This window comes from Denticeps clupeoides, chromosome 13 (genome assembly GCF_900700375.1).
Source record: "Denticeps clupeoides chromosome 13, fDenClu1.1, whole genome shotgun sequence".
In the NCBI taxonomy this organism is placed as follows: domain Eukaryota; kingdom Metazoa; phylum Chordata; class Actinopteri; order Clupeiformes; family Denticipitidae; genus Denticeps; species Denticeps clupeoides.
Window position 1 is genome coordinate 13,505,370 of NC_041719.1, and position 17,675 is coordinate 13,523,044.

Sequence of the window (17,675 nt, forward strand, 5' to 3'; positions counted from 1 at the left end):
GTGTCCAAACTTTTGGCCTCTACTGTATATTTTGTATAAGTTGTTTAATTGGGAAATAAGTGACGGGGTCAGACGTGACATGAGTTGCATATCTGGATTGTGCAGCGATGGATGAAGATGATCTGATGAATCCAGTTTTCTTTTAGACCACGTGGTTGCCTTGATGAAATTCCTCCATTCTTAATAAATTGGAGCAGAAGCAAATCCACTATCCACAAGGAAACTTGTCGCACATAACATCACCTGGCACAGCTATCCCAGCATCTCAGCCCAGATGGCTTTTTATTCCTCGCCACTGGCTTTGATTAAACGTGTCTTCCAAACATCTTTAATTTGTCCACAAATTGAACATCAGTTCACTGTACTGCTTAAATTACTTTGAAATTTGAGTAAATTATTTTATCTGAATTGTCATACATTTTAAAATATAAAGTGGTGCTGGAAGACGCTAGAGAATGTCCTCTATGTAAAGTATGTGAAGAGGACAATGAAGTCGGCTGTCGACGTTGTTCTAATTATTCGCACTATTCTTGTTCCTTGTGTGTGGGAGAAGAGCTGGCACAACATTTGCCTTCATGTGACTTGAATACTAAATCAAGCAAATCCAAGATAAACTACTCTAAAATAACTCAGCGTGCTCTTTTAACAGAATACATATGCACATTATAACATATAACATAAATAAAAGCAGCTAAATTTAGGCCGCTGATAACTTTAGACCTCTGCTCCAGCCTGCTTGAGGTTTGGATCTACTGGTTTTGCACGCTGGCATCATAAGTGAGTGTGTAACCCACCACGCCTCCCTCCCCGCGGACAGATGACTGGAGTCACACCGTAACCTACTGACCCCCATTATTTCCATTCGGGTTTTTGGTAAGGGGTGTTCATTTAAGCTGATTATTGTAACATTATGAAGAACAGCTTCAGTGGTGGTCGTAATCAGAAGGTTGCCGGTTCTAATCACTACTGAGCAAAGCACCGTCCCCACACGCTGCTCCCCGGGCGCCTGTCATGGCTGCCCACTGCTCACTAAGGGTGATGGTTAAAAGCAGAGGACGCATTTCGTTGTGCCACCGTGTGCTGTGCTGCAGTGTTTCACAATGACAATCACTTCACTTTCACATTCTGTAAATTTCCATAAGCAAAGTAAAACACACCATATACCATATTTACAGCACTTCTTCTTTTAATATCATACAATCTCGCTCTTTGTGTTGTCTTGTTTAGAATGTGTTCATTGTACATGTCTGTAAATACGGTCCTGATTGTATATTTGTATCTTTGTGCTGCTTATGATATATTACTCTCCAGTGCAAATTGTACAAATCCCACCCCAGAAAGGGGTATTTGAAATAGTCAACACGCTGGAGCAGGTCCCAACTTCTCCTCTTTTCCTTTCTTATGCTGAACTTGCGTTCCACGAGATGGCGCTATAACTCCACCCGTTTGGCCTCGGATCAAACCTGTCTTCTTTGCGCAACCAAGGTAGCGGAATCTTTGCGTTTTGTTGTAAGAGCGGAAACACCCGGATCTTTGGCCCTCTCCCCCGTCCTCTCCCCGTCTTTTCCCGTGGAGACGTATCCATGGAGACGCGTCCGCTCCGCCCACAGCGACTCGGTTCCCGGCGCCATTTTCAAACCAGATTTTACCGCCGGAACCCGCGCCGTGCGGAAGAGGTGGGATGAGAACTAGCCGCGCAGGCGACTCGGCCGCTCGGAGTTGAAGGGATTAAAAAGCTCCCTCTCAGGGCACGACGGCTGTAAGAGCCTCGGCGGACGCAGGTCGGCGCGCCGGGGTTTAGCTCGGACTGGTTAGCCCGGTTTATCCCCGCTAACGGTGTCAACCACCCGACACGGGGACGGAAGAAAGACGAAATAATGTTCTCGGACAGACGCTGCTGATAGCACCGACAATAAGAGGAAGTAAAGTAAGTTGACATTGTCCAGGGTGTCCTATTATCAGTAGTTACAGGGACGGTCCCCCCGGAGTGTAGGGTGATAGTAGCCTAGTGGGTAACACACTCGCCTATGAACCAGAAGACCCAGGTTCAAATCCCACTTACTACCATGTGTCCCTGAGCAAGACACTTAACCCTGATTGTCTCCAGGGGGGGGATTGTCCCTGTAACTACTGATTGTAGGTCACTGATAAATGCTGTAATGTAAACTGTAAGTGTCCTGCTAAGTGGGGTTCGAACCTGTGACCTCGTGGTCTTCTGGTTCACAGGCGAGTGTGTTGCTACACCCCACTACTGTACTGTACTGTGGGCAGTGTGTAGATGCTTGGTGACTAGTGAAGACCGGATGAGAGTAACATTTCCGTCTGTTTCGTTCCAGCTACTAAGCCATGAGTTCCAACGCCGAGAGGAGGTTTGTTAATCTCCGGAAACGGCTCGATCAGCTGGGATACAGGCAGCCTTTGGGAATCGAGTCGTTGCCCCTGGTGGAGAAACTCTTCAGGTAGCCTCACCGGTCACTGCTGAACAGATCGTGCTCTAAAACTCGCAGTGATGCTGATGAGTCTGCTGGACACTGCAGTATCGGTGTAGGTTATTGCACTGCTAGGTGGATATCTGATAAAGATCTCCACCTAGCTGTGCTCATATGGCCTGGCGGTTAAGGAAGTGGACCCGTAATCGGCAAGGTTGTGGGTTTGAATTCCGAACTGTCAAGGTGCCACTGAGCAAAGCACTGCCCACTGCTCACTAAGGGTTCATGGGTTAAATGCAGAGGACACGTTTTGTTGTGTGCTGCAGCGTTTCACAGCGTCAATCACAATGACAAAATCACGGCCGCATTGCACTGTGATAGTGTTATTTCCATTCTGTTGTCCTGTATTCAATTTTTTTTAGTGACCTGGTCCACACCACTGAGAGTTTGCGGAATGCTAAGCTCTCCGCAGGAAAGACTGAGAAGGAGAGCAGGAATTTGGATGCCCTGTTGGAGCCGTACAAGACTGAAAACTCTCGTCTGGTTCGGGAGAATAATGAGCTGCATTTGGGGCTTCTGAAGCTCAGGGAGGAAAAAGACAAACTCAGTAGAGGTAGACATGATGTTTCTTCATCTTTTTATTGAGAATTGTTTCGCTGTTCATTCCTTTTTGTAGTCAGGTTTGTTTCCCGGTCGTGTTTTTAGACTAGCTGAGATAATCAGTGGTCATAAACCCTGTCCAAAGTGTCGTTGCTGAAATAAGCAGCCAACAAAGGAACGTCCTTTCACAAAAATGATAATACTTGTTTTCTGTATGGATTACATTGGTGCCATTTAGGTGATTTCACGCACTACCAATTACTGAGGAGTGACGTGCACTGAAAAGGAATGTATTTGTAAAGACCGATGTTGAACTTTTCCCAGAACTTAAGGCCTTCATCCGAAAGCTGGACCATGAGACTTCAGACCTGAAGTTCCTGAATAACCAGTATGTGCACAAAGTGCGCTCTCTGGAGAAAGAAAGCATGGCCAAGACAGAAAGAATACAGCAGCTTCAAGAGAAGAACATGCAGGCTGTGGTTCAGACACCAGGTATTAGACCACTCTTTTAGTTTAATTTGAGCTAACAATTGCAGTCTTATAAAGCGTGGGGCTTTTATCTGCTCGCAACACAACACACAGTTATATCACAAAGGTGTCTTGTTGGATAGGAGGAAAGAAGCGCTCCATCCCTTTCAGGCGCCAACGGATGCAAATTGACGAGCTCCTGCCACCACCTTCTGGTTCCACTTCTTCTGTTGTAATGCAGCCTGATGACCCATACATCGCTGACCTTCTGCAGGTGGCGGATGACAGGATTCAGGAGCTGCAACGTGATGTCACCAAACTTCAGCTTGACATTGAGCATGCACAAGGCTCAATCAGACATCTTAACACACAGGTGTGTTATTATATGGTATATAATAGCATTAGTGGGGTGGGAGGGACCTCTTTGCAACGCAGAAAGATTGCTGCGCTCTCACACACACACACACACACACACAAGTGCTTTTATAGAAACAAAGTGCTTTACAGGATATACACAAATTCTGTGGTTTCTGTCAGGTGGAAGAGCGTGATAAAGAGATTGAGCGTCTGAATCGAGCACTTGATGGAGGGCGACCCTATGACGTCATATCCCTGGAGTCACAGAACATCAGTAATGAGAAAGTTATTGCTCATCTGAACCTTCAGGTACAGAAATTATGGTTGCAATGACACAGTCATGAAGGCTTTTCAACTGCTAAATAGTGCCTATTTTAACATTGTACCACTTTTTACATAAATCTCAATAATGAGATGTTCACTTGACCTGATTTTTTTTTTATGTGTGTAACATACATGTAACATTATGTAGAAGTGAAGTGAAGTGATTGTCACATGTGATACACAGCAGCACTGCACACGGTGCACACAGTGAAATGTGTCCTCTGCATTTATCCCATCACCCTGAGTGAGCAGTGGGCAGCCATGACAGGCGCCTGGGGAGCAGTGTGTGGGGACGGTGCTTTGCTCAGTGGCTGCTCAGTGGCACCTTGGCGGATTGGGATTCGAACCTGCAACATTCTGATTACGGGGCCGCTTCCTTAACCGCTAGGCCACCACTACATATTGTACATACGCACACTTGTGAATATATATGTATACGTTCATGCCATACAGTCGTGGCCAAAAGTTTTGAGTGACACTAGTACTGTTTTTCACAAAGTTTGCTGCTTCGGTTTATTTGGATTTTTTTGTCCATTGTTTCTGTGGTGTATTTTCAAATTACAGCATCTTTATGCAAAGGGTAAATATTTGCAGTGTTACATTTACAGCATTTATCAGACGTCCTTATCCAGAGTGACTTACAATCAGTAGTTACAGGGACAGTCCCCCCTGGAGCAACTTAGGGTTAAGTGTCTTGCTCAGGGACACAATGGTAGTAAGTGGGATTTGAACCTGGGTCTTCTGGTTCATAGGTGAATGTGTTACCCACTAGGCTACTACCACCAGTGTTGGCCCTTTTTATTGTGCAATTGGCCCTGGTGTGCTGTCAATCAAATTCTGGGCCAAATCCTGAATGATGGTTCATTCATAATCAGTGCTCAATATTCGTGGGATTTTTGTTTGTCTACCCGCCTCTTGAGGATTGACCAAAAGTTCTCAATGTTTTGTTCCCCGAGCCACTTTGGCCATATGGCATGGTGCTCCATCATGCTGGAAAATGCATTGTTCTTCACCAAACTGTTCTTGGATGCTTGGGAGAAGTTGCTGTCGGAGGATGTTTTGGTACCATTCTTTATCCATTGCTGTGTTCTTGGGCCAAATTGGGAGCTGACTCCCTTGGATGAGAAGCAGCCCCACACATTAATGGTCTCAGGATTCTTTACTATGGGCACGAGACAGTACTGATAGTAGTGCTCACCTCCGGACAATCATTTTCCCTCAGTAGGATCTTTAGGAGATGGTCCTGGCACTTTCTGGACCTTCTTGACCACCCTGAAGCCTTTTTCACAACACTTGAAATTCTCTTCTTGAAGTTTTTGATGATCTGATAAGTGGTTGATTTAGGTGCAATCTTAGTAGCAGCAATATCCTTGCAGGATTTCAAGCATCACCCTCTTTTTAAGAAAATCCAGTCTGCTATTCTAACACAATCAGCATGACAGAATGATCTCCAGCCTTGTGCTTGTTAACTTGTGTTAACAAGAGGATCACTGAAATGATCTCAGCAGGTCCTTTTGAGGCAGGGCTGAAATGCACTGGAAATGTTTTTTGTGATTAAGTTCATTTTCATGGCAAAAATGGACTTTGCGATTAATCTGATCACTCTTCATAACGTTCTGGAGTATATGCAAATTGGCATAATAAAAACAGAAGCAGCGAACTTTGTGAAAACCAGTATTAGTGTCATTATCAAAACCTTTGGCCACGACTGTATATAAATATAGCCTACTAACCATACTATTCTGTCTGTGTAATTACCCCAATCACTCCTTTGTAGATCGAATACTTGCAGGAGACAAATCGCTCACTGGAACAGAAAATGCAGGGGCTGCAGCAGAAGAGGCAGCATGCCAGCAGCGAGGTGGCAGACCTGAGTGCCCGCAACCAGGAGCTGTGCAAGGAGCTCACACACATCGACGAACTGGCCCACCAGCTAGAGAGGGACAAAGAGCATGTGCTGGAGACAGCTGATGTGGAACTGCTGGAGGCCAAGGTACTTTTTACTACAGACCATCCAAATGTGCCTCTTCTGACCTTTAGAGTTTAAATGAAACTGACAGGCCACAAATAAAGAATATTATCAGTCATCGGCACATCATTTCTTTATGAATGCAACATTGACACTTAGCGATTTTCCTATTGCAGAATGAGGTCCAGAGACAGCAGGGTCTGATAGAGGACCTGGAGGAGATGGTGTCCAAACTGAAGAGGGTATGTGTGTGTCCACATGCTGTTACAATCCCGCCCTGTTAAATGGTGTGTGAAACTTCCCATCTGCCAACTAACTCCATGGCAGGTTTTCACCTGCCAGTATGTGCCAGTGGGGTTTTCTACTGCTGCTACTGGGGTTTTCTACTTTTCCACATTTTTTGTTAACTCTTTATTTATTTATCTGAATTTGCAAATTGGAACTGAGCAGTTACTGTACATGCACTTTCTATTTCTTAGAAGGATCTTCTTTTAGACCCTGAGTAGAATGATTTTCACACTTCCTGTCATGTAACTCATAGTAACTGTTTACAGGGTGATGCCCAACACCAAACTCAGAGAGCCAGTGGATGCATGGTGTTTAGTATTTACTTCTCACACAGTATCTCAAGGATGAACCACATAATAGCATTATAGGCCTTTGTCAACAAGGCACAAACCATGTAAATATATGATTTGTCAAACTCTATAAAGATTTTAAATGAAACGCATTAGAGGACGGTGTTTAGATTTAATAATGTATGCATTGTTGTATGTTTTACAACTCTATTCTCCCCAATAAAGTATCTTATTCACTAATCTGAGCCATGCCTCAGTTTAACCTTGCATATGGGCTCTGTTCCTGTTTGGCAGAGAGCAAGAGTTTTGCTGATTGGTTAAATAGATGCCTCATAAGGAGCTTGATTATTGTGATTGGCTGTTTTAGGAGTTAGCAGAGGGAGACTACGACAAAGCCCGTGTGAGCGACCAGCTGTCAGAAGCCAGGGAACAGAATGAGAAGATGGATGGTCTGCTGAATTTCCTGGAGGAGGAGAAGAGACGGCTTCAGGACAAACTTACGAAAATGTCCTTAGCAGGTAAGAAATTCATATACATATATATATATATATATATTTTTGCCAGTACTGATTAAAAAAATCTGTTATTTAAGAGTTAAAAGACTCTTGGCTGACTGTAGCTTTTACATTCACCTTTTCAATTAACATTTAGACCTTCTTTATACTTTATACAGCAGGAGTGTTGAAATTAATCACGACGGACTATTTAACAACAATGTGAAATAATATGGTGGAAGATATATAGTATATAGTGTATACTGTGTGTGTATGTAAGGGGTGTTGAATTTAATTGTATAATCGATACATTGTGATGCAGACGAGGACGAATCCTCATCGATGCAGTGCAGAACATTACTTAATTAAATTATATCATAATGACGTTGCTTGGTGATTTTCTGGCAGCAGTATAAAAATTCTTGTTAAAAAGTAGTGCCGGTAGTGACTGTGGTGGCCTGATCACGCTGCACGGCGCATCACCCAGCAGCCTTGTTCTCTCTACATGTGTTCATTCATAGTTTTGATGCCTTCAGTGAGAATCTACCAATGTAGACTGGTCATGAAAATAAAGAAAACACATTGAATGTGTCCAAAACATTGAACAGTGAGAGAGAGAGAGAGAGAGAGAGAGAGAGAGAGAGAGAGAGAGAGAGATATATATATATATATATATATATATATATATATATATATATATATATATATATATATATATATATATATACACACACATATACACACATACACACACACACACACACCACACACACACACACACACACACACACACATATATATATATAGTGAGATATATATATATATATACACACACACACACACACACACACACACACACATATTTTATTACAGGATATTTTTCATTTATTAAATTAAGCCACTTTACCCATAGTTAATGAGAGAACAGTACACATGCATGTGATTATTCCCGTGAATATAACAAATCTTCAATCAAGACTGTTTCTTTTCAGAGAAGGAGTTGGTTATGGAATTGGAGAGGATGCGAATGCGATATGGCATATGTGGGAAGGATCGTTCGCCTTCTCGCCTTGATGCTTTTGTAAAGAGTCTTGAGGAGGAGAGGGACTACTATCGACTAGAGGCTGAAAAATACCGCAAGACACGTGGAGGGTCAGGGTCACATCGAAGTCCTTCCCACAGTCCTGCTAGAGGGAGGAGTCCCAGAAGAACCACAGACTGGAATAGCATGGTGGGATTTAACGTCACAGGCATCCAATAGGTTGCAATTAATTAATTTTATACAATGCATCAAAATTAATCAGTTTTTGTACAGATTTTGAGATGCATAGCGGTACATGTTGGATACAGAATAGAATAACTATATACCTCAGTAAGTAGTGTTCTTTTACATCTGATTTCAGAAGAATGGTGCTAACTTGGAGCTCACTCAGGCGGTCCGAGAGAAAAATGAGCTCCAGACAGTCCTCCTGGGCTTTGAAAAACAGATGGAGGACATCCAGGCTAATGTCAAAGCCTTAACTGCTGAGAGAGACCACCTGAATGTGCAGTACCAACAGGTAGGGCTGTGTGACACCCTTTTTTTACTGAAATAGTTTTATTTAAAACTAATGTGTGGGTGTAAAAAAAAAAAAAAAAAGATGACAATTCAGCAGAGTTGTGGCCCATGGCAGCTCAGCCAGAAATAATAGGATGAATGCTTGGGTTGCTGTACAGCCTTTAAAATGATGAGTTTTAACATAAATTGTGTGTTGTGTTGCAGGGATATTTACTAAAGTATTAGGATCCATAAGGATATTTACTGCATGCTTATCTGCTAGCAGTGTGCCCTGTCTTTTAATACCACTGTTTACCTCAAGATCAGTTATAGTACAATTTGTGTATCGATTGTGATTCAACTCAGAAAATGACATGTCTTTGTGAAGGCACGGGAGGAGCTGCGGTGGTTGCGTAGGGAATCTGCTTCCCCAACAGACGTTCCGCAGAAGCTGAGGGAGGAAAGAGAGCAAGCAGAAGCTGACCTCAGGAGAATGGCCTCTGAGAGAGACTCGCTCAGGGAGAGACTGAAGGTGCATTACGCTATCTGTGATCAGCGGAGCTTTTAATAACTTTTCCTTTTAATAAGCTGTGTTTTTTCATTAAACCTGAGTTTAATTAAAGTGGAGTTGTCCAATCGTTCAGGTGGCTCAGTCATCAGCACTCACAGACAGAGAACAGGAAGAACGGAGGATCCTGGATCTGAAGAACACCGTACAAACTGTGCGTTGCCATTTAGAAAAACATGACCTGTTCCTAATTGAGCAATTGTTTTTCCTTGACCCACTCCATGTGGCATTTGTCCTATAACTACCTCTGTGTGTGTGTGTGTTTTGTGTGTGTTTGCTATAGCTGGAGCGAGAGTGTATAGACCTGCGGTGTCAGGTAAGCACACTGAAGGAGAGTGGTGTAGCTGTGGAGGCTGAGTTCAATGCCCGTGTGGCTGCCCTGGTCCAGAACTCAGAGGAGAATGTCCAAAGACGAGCAGAAAACAGTGCACTCAGGTGAGGGTTCCTTTCTTTTATGTATAGCGTGCTGGAGTGAGTCCTATGCCTGTCATTGTGAAGCACAGCACATGGTGCAAACAACAAAATGTGTCCAGTGGGAAGCCATAGAAGGCGCCCTGGGAGAAGTGTGTGGGGTTGGTGCTTTGCTCACTGGCAATTCAGTGGCACTTTAGCAGCTCAGGAATCGAACCGGCAACTTTCGGATTATGGGATCCTTTCCACCCAGCACTAGCACCCAAAAAGCGCCACCTGTTGCCACACCCAGCACTAACTACAAAACAATTGAAAACCTGACCCAACCCATATGATTTTATTATTTAAATCAGGTGTTATTAATCATTTTAAAAATGTAATCAAACCATGTGTCTTGCTGAGCAGAAAAGGCTCCTCTCTTGTGTACATGTGACGTGTGTATATGTGGTCTCAGGCTACTGCAGGAGCAGATGGACAAGTCTTTGTCTGATGTCCAGCACAGGCTCTCAGTGAAGACCAGTGAGCTCATGGCTGCTCACCAGAAGATCGACAGACTTGAGGAGCGAATCGGTAAGTTTTGCGTTATTATAAGAATCGGTCAAGCCATCTTCTGTCTGTCAGCAATATTTAGCTTGTGTGAGTGCCATCTTTCAAAGTGCAGACACTGCACTTGAAAAAAGTGATAATGATAATGATAATGCACACAGTCAGCTGTAGTCCCACTGAAGTAGAGTGGCTTTACCTCAGCCTGTGTATAGTCAAAAGATAACAAAGTGTTGATCTTTGTGGTGAAAGGTGACATGAGTCTCCATGGCTCCAGTCAGAAGGATGAGGTGAGCATACTGCAGGCTGCTCTATCAGCTCTGGACCATGAGAAGGACATGCTGCAGGACACAGTTGATCAGAAGACGGAGCGCATGGTCCAGCTACAAGAAGAATTACATAGGAAGGTATGACTGATGACTTATGAAACGACTTATGAAAGATTATATTAGCTCTGGCCTGTGACAGTTACACATACACAGATCTTGCGTGTGTATGGTGGCCCAGAAGGGTCAACACAAATTCCAAAACCGCAATGGAAGTTACACACTCTTGATGTTACGAACACTGCGTTCATATATCAAATATCATATTTTGCATGTAATATTTGATATAAGAATGGAGTGTCCATTATCACTTACATAAACACATAACAGTGAATAACATTGCTCATTAGGACCGACAGGGGGCAGTGGTGGCCTAGTGGTTAAGGAAGCGGCCCCGTAATAAGAAGGTTGCAGGTTTGAATCCCGATCCGCCAAGGTACCACTGAGGTGCCACTGAGCAAAGCACCGTCCCCACACACTGCTCCCCTGCGCCTGTCATGGCTGCCCACTGCTCACTCACGGTGATGGGTTAAACGCAGAGGACTAATTTCACTGTGTGCACCGTGTGCTGTGCTGTGTATCACATGTGACAATCACTTCAATTCACTTCGTTAATAAATGTTTTCTAGCATCAGTGCTTCACTTACTTACAGCACTGAGCCTCATAGCTTCTCTTGTGCGCAACTTGCATTTGTGTTGAACCTTCTGGTCCACTGTAGTTAATGTTATGTAATGTGCATGCACTACAACAGTGAGACAAAAGAAATGTATGTTACTTTGTTTATCTGTTTATTAATATAAGCTTTCACAACTAATTACAAGACTTTTTCTTTTTGACCTTTTGCAGGAGAAGACACTCACAGACATGAGACTGAACCTTTCTGAAATGGAAAACTCACTAGAGTAAGTATGTTTATGTGTAAGATGGCTTATAAGCACATTATGTTTATTACTAAAAATAATAATGAAACATGTAAGGCTTCTCAAGCCAGTTTATATAATTAATTTTATTTAATCTCCTTTATAGGTCTTTTAAGTTTGTTGTGATATAGTTACAATATGGGCGGCTGTAGCATAAGTGGGAAAATTGCTAATGTTAAGTAGAGTAAGTAACATGGCTGGTAGCATTGGTGTCCTATTGAAAAAAGAGAGCTTTTTTTGAACGTTTCTGTGTTTGGTTGTAATGGCGACAGTCAGCTGAAGGGGGTGCTGAGCAGCCGTGAGAGGGAGATCTCAAGTCTGCGCAGGCAGTTGAACGGCACACAGGAGGAGCTGGCAGCAGTGGGCAAAGACAGAGAGATCACACTCCGAGAAAACCGGAGACTGCAGGATGACCTTGCCACCATGACTCGTGAAAACCAGGTTTCATACAGGAGAACATGCATGTACAAACACACAGGCTGACAGAAATGTTCTTCTGTGTTGGCATGGGGTTACACAAGGTCTCCTGTGACAGAGGAGGGAAATTTCTTTACGCATCCTGTTTGAACGTTGCTTGGAATACGCATTTATTATGTCCTGGTCCAAGCTCATATACAGTTGGGCAAAAAAGTATTTAGTCAGCCACAAATTGTGAAAGTTCTACCACTTAAAAAGATGAGAAAGGCCTGTAATTTTCATCATAGGTATACCTCAACTATGAGAGACAAAATGAGGAAAGAAAATCCAGAAAATCACATCCTCTGATTTTTAAAGAATTTATTTGCAAATTATGGTAGAATATTAGTATTTGGTCTCTAACAAAAGTTCATCTCAATACTTTGTTATATACCCTTTGTTGGCAATGACTGAGGTCAAAAGTTTTCTGTAAGTCTTCACAAGGTTTTCACACACTGTTGCTGGTATTTTGGCCCATTGTTCCATGCAGATCTCCTCTAGAGCAGTGATGTTTTGGGGCTGTCGCTGGGTAACACGGACTTTCAACTCCCTCCAAAGATATTCTATGGGGTTGAGATCTGGAGACTGGCTAGGCAACTCCAGACCCTTGAAATGCTTCTTACGAAGCCACTCCTTCGTTGTCTGGGCGGTGCGTTTGGGATCATTGTCATGCTGAAAGACCCAGCCACGTTTCATCTTCAATGCCCTTGTCCGGGTCCCTTTGCAGAAAAACACCCCCAAAGCATGATGTTTCCACCCCCATACTTCACAGTAGGTATGGTGTTCTTTGGATGCAACTCAGCATTCTTTCTTTTTTTACCAAAAAGTTCTATTTTGGTTTCATCGGAACATTTTCCCAATCCTCTTCTGGATCATCCAGATGCTCTCTAGCAAACTTCAGACGGGCCCGGACTTGTACTGGCTTAAGCAGGGGAACACGTCTGGCACTGCAGGATTTGAGTCCCTGGTGACGTAGTGTGTTACTGATGGTAGCCTTTGTTACATTGGTCCCAGCCCTCTGCAGGTCATTCACTTAGTTCCCCCGTGTGGTTCTGGGATTTTCACCGTTCTTGATCAGCCTTGTGCAGGTCTATAATTTTAACATCATTATGGACTCGTAATCTAGACCATGACACTGACTACATCCTGGACTGCTCCAACCCTACAACTGTAGGACTTATTATTATATCATCCCCAACCCTGCACTGAGACCATTTGCAGGGTCACTCTACCCTGGAAGGGTAGAGTGACCCTCACAACAGGCTACGCAGCTCCTCGTCCAGGCAATGATCATCTCCAAACTCGACTACTGTAACTCTCTCCTGGCTGAAGCCTCTGCAGTCACCATAAAACCACTCCAGATGATCCAAAATATGGCAGCCCGTCTCATTTTCAATCAGCCAAAATACACCCATGTTACACCTCTTCTTACCTCCCTCCACTGGCTCCCGGTAGCTGCTCGCATTGAGTTCAAATCCTTGATGCTGCCTACAGGGCTGTAAATGGAACTGCGCCCTCCTACATCAACACACTACTACCTAGCTACACTCCTGCACGCTCTCTCAGATCGTCAAACGAAAGGAGACTAAAAATTCCTTCTTCACGGGGTCTCCGATTCCAATCATCTCTGTTCTCCGTTGTTGTCCCTGGCTGGTGGAACAACCTGCCCTCCTCCACACGACCAGCCGAGACTATCACCACTTTTAAGAAGCAGGTGAAAACCCTCTTATTCAAAAAATATTACAGACAAATCTAACACTTACACACGCACATGCGTATACATTGCACAAACAATACAAAAATGTATAAATACATTATAATTTTTCTTAGTCTAGCACCTAACAATCTCCGAGCATGTTCTTCACTGACAAGTCTAAGCCTTATCAGGGCTCTTAGTTTGTAAACTCAATATTCTATAGAAATCGAACGAGAATTGCTGGTGTCTTCCTCTTGTAAGTCGCTTTGGATAAAAGCGTCTGCTAAATAAAGTAAAGTAAAGTAAAGAAGGGGGTCCCTCTCTTTTTTTCTCTCTCCTAGAGTTTTTTTTTGTGTGCAGAAGGGTCAAGTATGGGGGCTGTCAACTGTAGGGCCTGTCAAAGCCCATTGAGACATACTGTATGTGATTTTGGGCTATATAAGAAATAAATGTTGTTGTTGTTGTTTCTGGTGTCCTTACACAGCTCTTTGGTCTTGGCCATAGTGGAGTTTGGAATGTGACTGTTTGAGATTGTGGACAGGTGTATTTTATACTGATAATGAGTTCACACAGGTGCCATTAAAACAGGTAATGAGTGCAGGACAGAGGAGCCTTTTTCAGAAGACGTTATAGGTCTTTGAGAGTCAGAAATCTTGCTTGTTTGTTAGTGACCAAATACTAATTTTCCACCATAATTTGCAAATAAATTCTTTAAAAACCAGAGGATGTGATTTTCTGGATTTTGTCTCTTATAGTTGAGGTATACCCATGATGAAAATTACAGGCCTCTCTCATCTTTTTAAGTGGTAGAACTTGCACAATTGGTGGCTGACTAAATACGTTTTGCCCCACTGTACAAACAGCAAACCCAGAGACACTGATTTGTCATATCCTGCAGTCTGAGAACTCATGCTAACAGACTAGTCAATCACCAGTAACCCTTTATATGTTTAAAAAAAGTCCATAAAATACAGAACATTTTATAAATCATGCACATTCTATATGAATTGCTACTGTTTTGCAAATATTCATTTTTTGCTATAGTATTATTTTTATTTAGTAAACATATGAAAAAAGATTTTTGGGGTGCTGTCCTTTGTTGTAGAGACAGCTTGACATCTTTGTCTCTGTGTTGTGTAGGCAGTACATGCTGAGATGGAAGAGGCTCTGCATGAGAAGGATGAGCTGAAGATGAGAGTTCACTCCTACATCTCCGAAGTGGCCAGAATGGAGAATTTGATGGCCGCCAAGGTGAGAATGCATGAAACAAAGTCTACACCTCTTGCCTTAAGATAAAAAGTAGACACGATTCATGCCAACGAATAGTCACCATGAAAGCTGGTTCTGGTGCCTACAGGAACAGGAGAACAGGGAGTTACTGGAGCGCTTCTGCTCTGCGCGCTCTGAGGCAGAGGACTGGGAGCAGAAGCTGCAGCAGGCTGAGGGTCTCAGCAGCTCCGTCAGACTAGAGCTGCTGTCCTCAGACGCGGAGCGCAGGCACCTTCGTGAGAGAGCTGAACACCAGGAGAGAGAGATTCAGGAGGTGGGTGTGGAAGGAGTGGACTCTGTTTGGTTTGCTGTTTCATTTGAGGGAGGATGTATTCAATTCAAGGATTCAAAGCATTTATTGTCTTGAGTGCAGAAGGAATTACATTTTTCTGTTAAATTTATTTGCTGTCCACAGGTTTAGGCTGATATAAATAAGATAAAAAGGTTGGTGTGGACTAAAGTGTTGTGCAGATATAAATAAATATTAACTAATGACAAGGAAAATATGGTTGTATTTATAAATCATTTAGGTACAAATTATTTATTGGACATCTCTTTCGGTCTCTCTTTGCTTTTCTGACAGCATATGAGTGCATTACAAGCATATGAAGCTCAGGTATGTTCTATGGCGCGAGCGATGTCGCGACTTGAGGAGCAGCTACAAGCCGGCCAGGTAGAGAAATCCACACTGCTGGATGACCTGGCCTCTGTCCGGGAGCTTTGTGTCAAACTGGACTCCAGTAAAGAGGTCATCACTCGTCAGCTCACTGGCAAGAGCATGGACCTTGAACGGGTGAGACACACACATCTCTCTCTATGAGGATCTAGGGTAATAACATTTGTATTGTAAATGTGTGATGCGGCTTTTATAAGCATCCCTCTAAATCAAATGATTTCTCTGACTTTAATCTATTTATATGAGCAGGTACTGGGGGAGCTTGAAGATGTGCGCTCAGAGGCAGAACTTCTCAAGAAGCAGCTAACCAGTGAGAAGCTAACAGTCCGTAATCTGGAGGCGCTGCTCTCCACCAATCGGCAGAAAGAATTCCAAACGCAGCTCAGCAGCACTGAGAAAGAGCAGGAACTGAAGGTCCTCAAAGACAGACTAGCACTGGCAGACAGCAAAACGTAAGAGTTATTGAGGATTTTCTCTCCAGTTGAGGCTTTCTTTATTCTCTTATGTTTTTATTTAGTGAAATAATACATATACATACATACATACATACATATATTTTATTTACACCTCATCTCTATCTAGTGCATACTTTGTTACCTTATAAAGCAGTGATGGCCTAGCTGGTAAGGAATCGGACCCAAAATCAGAAGGTTGCCGGTTCGAACCCCGAACCACCAAGGTGCCACACACTGCTCCCCGGGGGCCTTTTATGGCTGCTCACTGCTCACTAAGGTTGTGCTCACACTTCATTGTGTGCTGTGCTGCAGTGTTACTGTTTATTTACCACTGTTGTGGTGGTAAATCAAGTCAGCTGTAGACGAACTAGTCCCATAAGACTCAAACCTGTATCAGTAAACGAGGTGAAAGATCACAAGTCAAGCCGGCTGTAGGAATTTCGAAAGCTTTGTGTAGGACCGTGTGCACAGAAGACCTTTAATGTCAGCATTCTAGTAAACCTGTAAAACAGGATATATGATCTTACTGGAAGTTTTGCATGTGCAGAGCAAGTCATGCCAAGGAAGTTTCTCAACTTCGTGGAAAGGTGTCCCAGCTCCAGACAGAGATGGACGTACTTAAGAGGCAGCTGACCACAGAGCGTTTTGAGAGGTTTGCTTACCCACAACCTTCTCTCCGGCGTCGTTTCATCAGCCCAGGCTAATGTCCCATTTCTGTGTTTTCTAGAGAGAGAGCGTTCCAAGAGATGCGTAAACAAGGCGTTTCCTTCTCTTCCCTACGAAGCTCTTCCCCACACAGTGCCTCGCTTAGTTCCTGTCCCCTCACTCCAGATAGGTCTTCTGACCGCTCACCAGACAAGTGAGGCATTCAATTCAAACTTCAGTTTGGTTTAATTAAACAGATTTTTAAAATTCTGTTTGTTTCCCCATTGTAATGTGTAGAGTGTTGGAATTAAGAGTTAATATCATGTAATATCAAGGGGCAGCATATCCAACTTGAAATCATTTTCTGATGCTATGAAAACTCAACTCAATTAAACTGATTAGTTACCTTCAGAAGTAGTTTTGTTCAAGAGCTGTTGAGTGCAAATTTATACTATGTAGAAATATCAAGGTATCCACAGAAATGCTGTTTGTCTTATGTGTTTATCTTGTTGATATTGGATACTGATCAGCACCATGTTCCTATTTCCAGAAATGTTAGTTTCAAGGAATGAAGAAGAGTCTGAAAATGAAGAATTCTGTAAGAAAAAGGCGGATCAACAGGAATCTTATGGTTTGTGCCCTGGGTAAATCATGGCACTTACCAAAGCCCATCACCTCTTTGTGTACGTGTTGGATGATGTGTACTGTTGTAAATATATATGTGTATTTAAATGTGTTTTATGTATTTTTCTACATTTATGTCTGGTATTTTGTATTAGTTTAATGGTCACCCTGACATGAGCTAGGACTGAATAAATATCTTGACCCAAATAACTTGAACCTAGGAAAGCGGAGGAAAGGAAGGAACTTAATTCTGTGAATAAAGGTGTCTATAAATAAATTCATTTTGTGATGTTTGTGAATCTACTGAGAAAAATGTAGCTTTAGTAGAC

The 17,675-nt window shown here is 43.0% G+C and overlaps 1 protein-coding gene across 1 annotated transcript; it reads left to right on the top strand.

Moving 5' to 3' along the window:
• The first annotated feature begins 1,637 nt into the window (after positions 1-1,637).
• Positions 1,638-17,607, top strand: cep135 (centrosomal protein 135). The gene is made up of 25 exons (XM_029000614.1): positions 1,638-1,927; positions 2,337-2,459; positions 2,852-3,042; positions 3,354-3,521; positions 3,641-3,870; positions 4,035-4,163; positions 5,956-6,171; positions 6,324-6,389; positions 7,093-7,243; positions 8,212-8,450; positions 8,623-8,778; positions 9,145-9,288; positions 9,401-9,478; positions 9,608-9,759; positions 10,190-10,305; positions 10,531-10,685; positions 11,452-11,507; positions 11,798-11,966; positions 14,818-14,928; positions 15,035-15,220; positions 15,530-15,739; positions 15,872-16,074; positions 16,625-16,729; positions 16,805-16,936; positions 17,273-17,607. The coding sequence occupies exons 2-25, from the start codon at positions 2,347-2,349 to the stop codon at positions 17,292-17,294; spliced, it is 3,498 nt and encodes a 1,165-aa protein (XP_028856447.1). The 5' UTR covers positions 1,638-1,927; positions 2,337-2,346; the 3' UTR covers positions 17,295-17,607.
• Positions 17,608-17,675: the final 68 nt, after the last annotated feature.

What these genes read in the sequence shown, in the direction of transcription:
- cep135 (XM_029000614.1), top strand. Translation starts at nt 2,347, where the DNA reads ATGAGTTCCAACGCCGAGAGGAGGTTTGTTAATCTCCGGAAACGGCTC. An exon ending in TGAATGTGCAGTACCAACAG is followed by an intron (nt 8,779 to 9,144) that starts GTAGGGCTGTGT and finishes GTCTTTGTGAAG; the next exon opens with GCACGGGAGGAGCTGCGGTG. An exon ending in TGAAGAACACCGTACAAACT is followed by an intron (nt 9,479 to 9,607) that starts GTGCGTTGCCAT and finishes TGTTTGCTATAG; the next exon opens with CTGGAGCGAGAGTGTATAGA.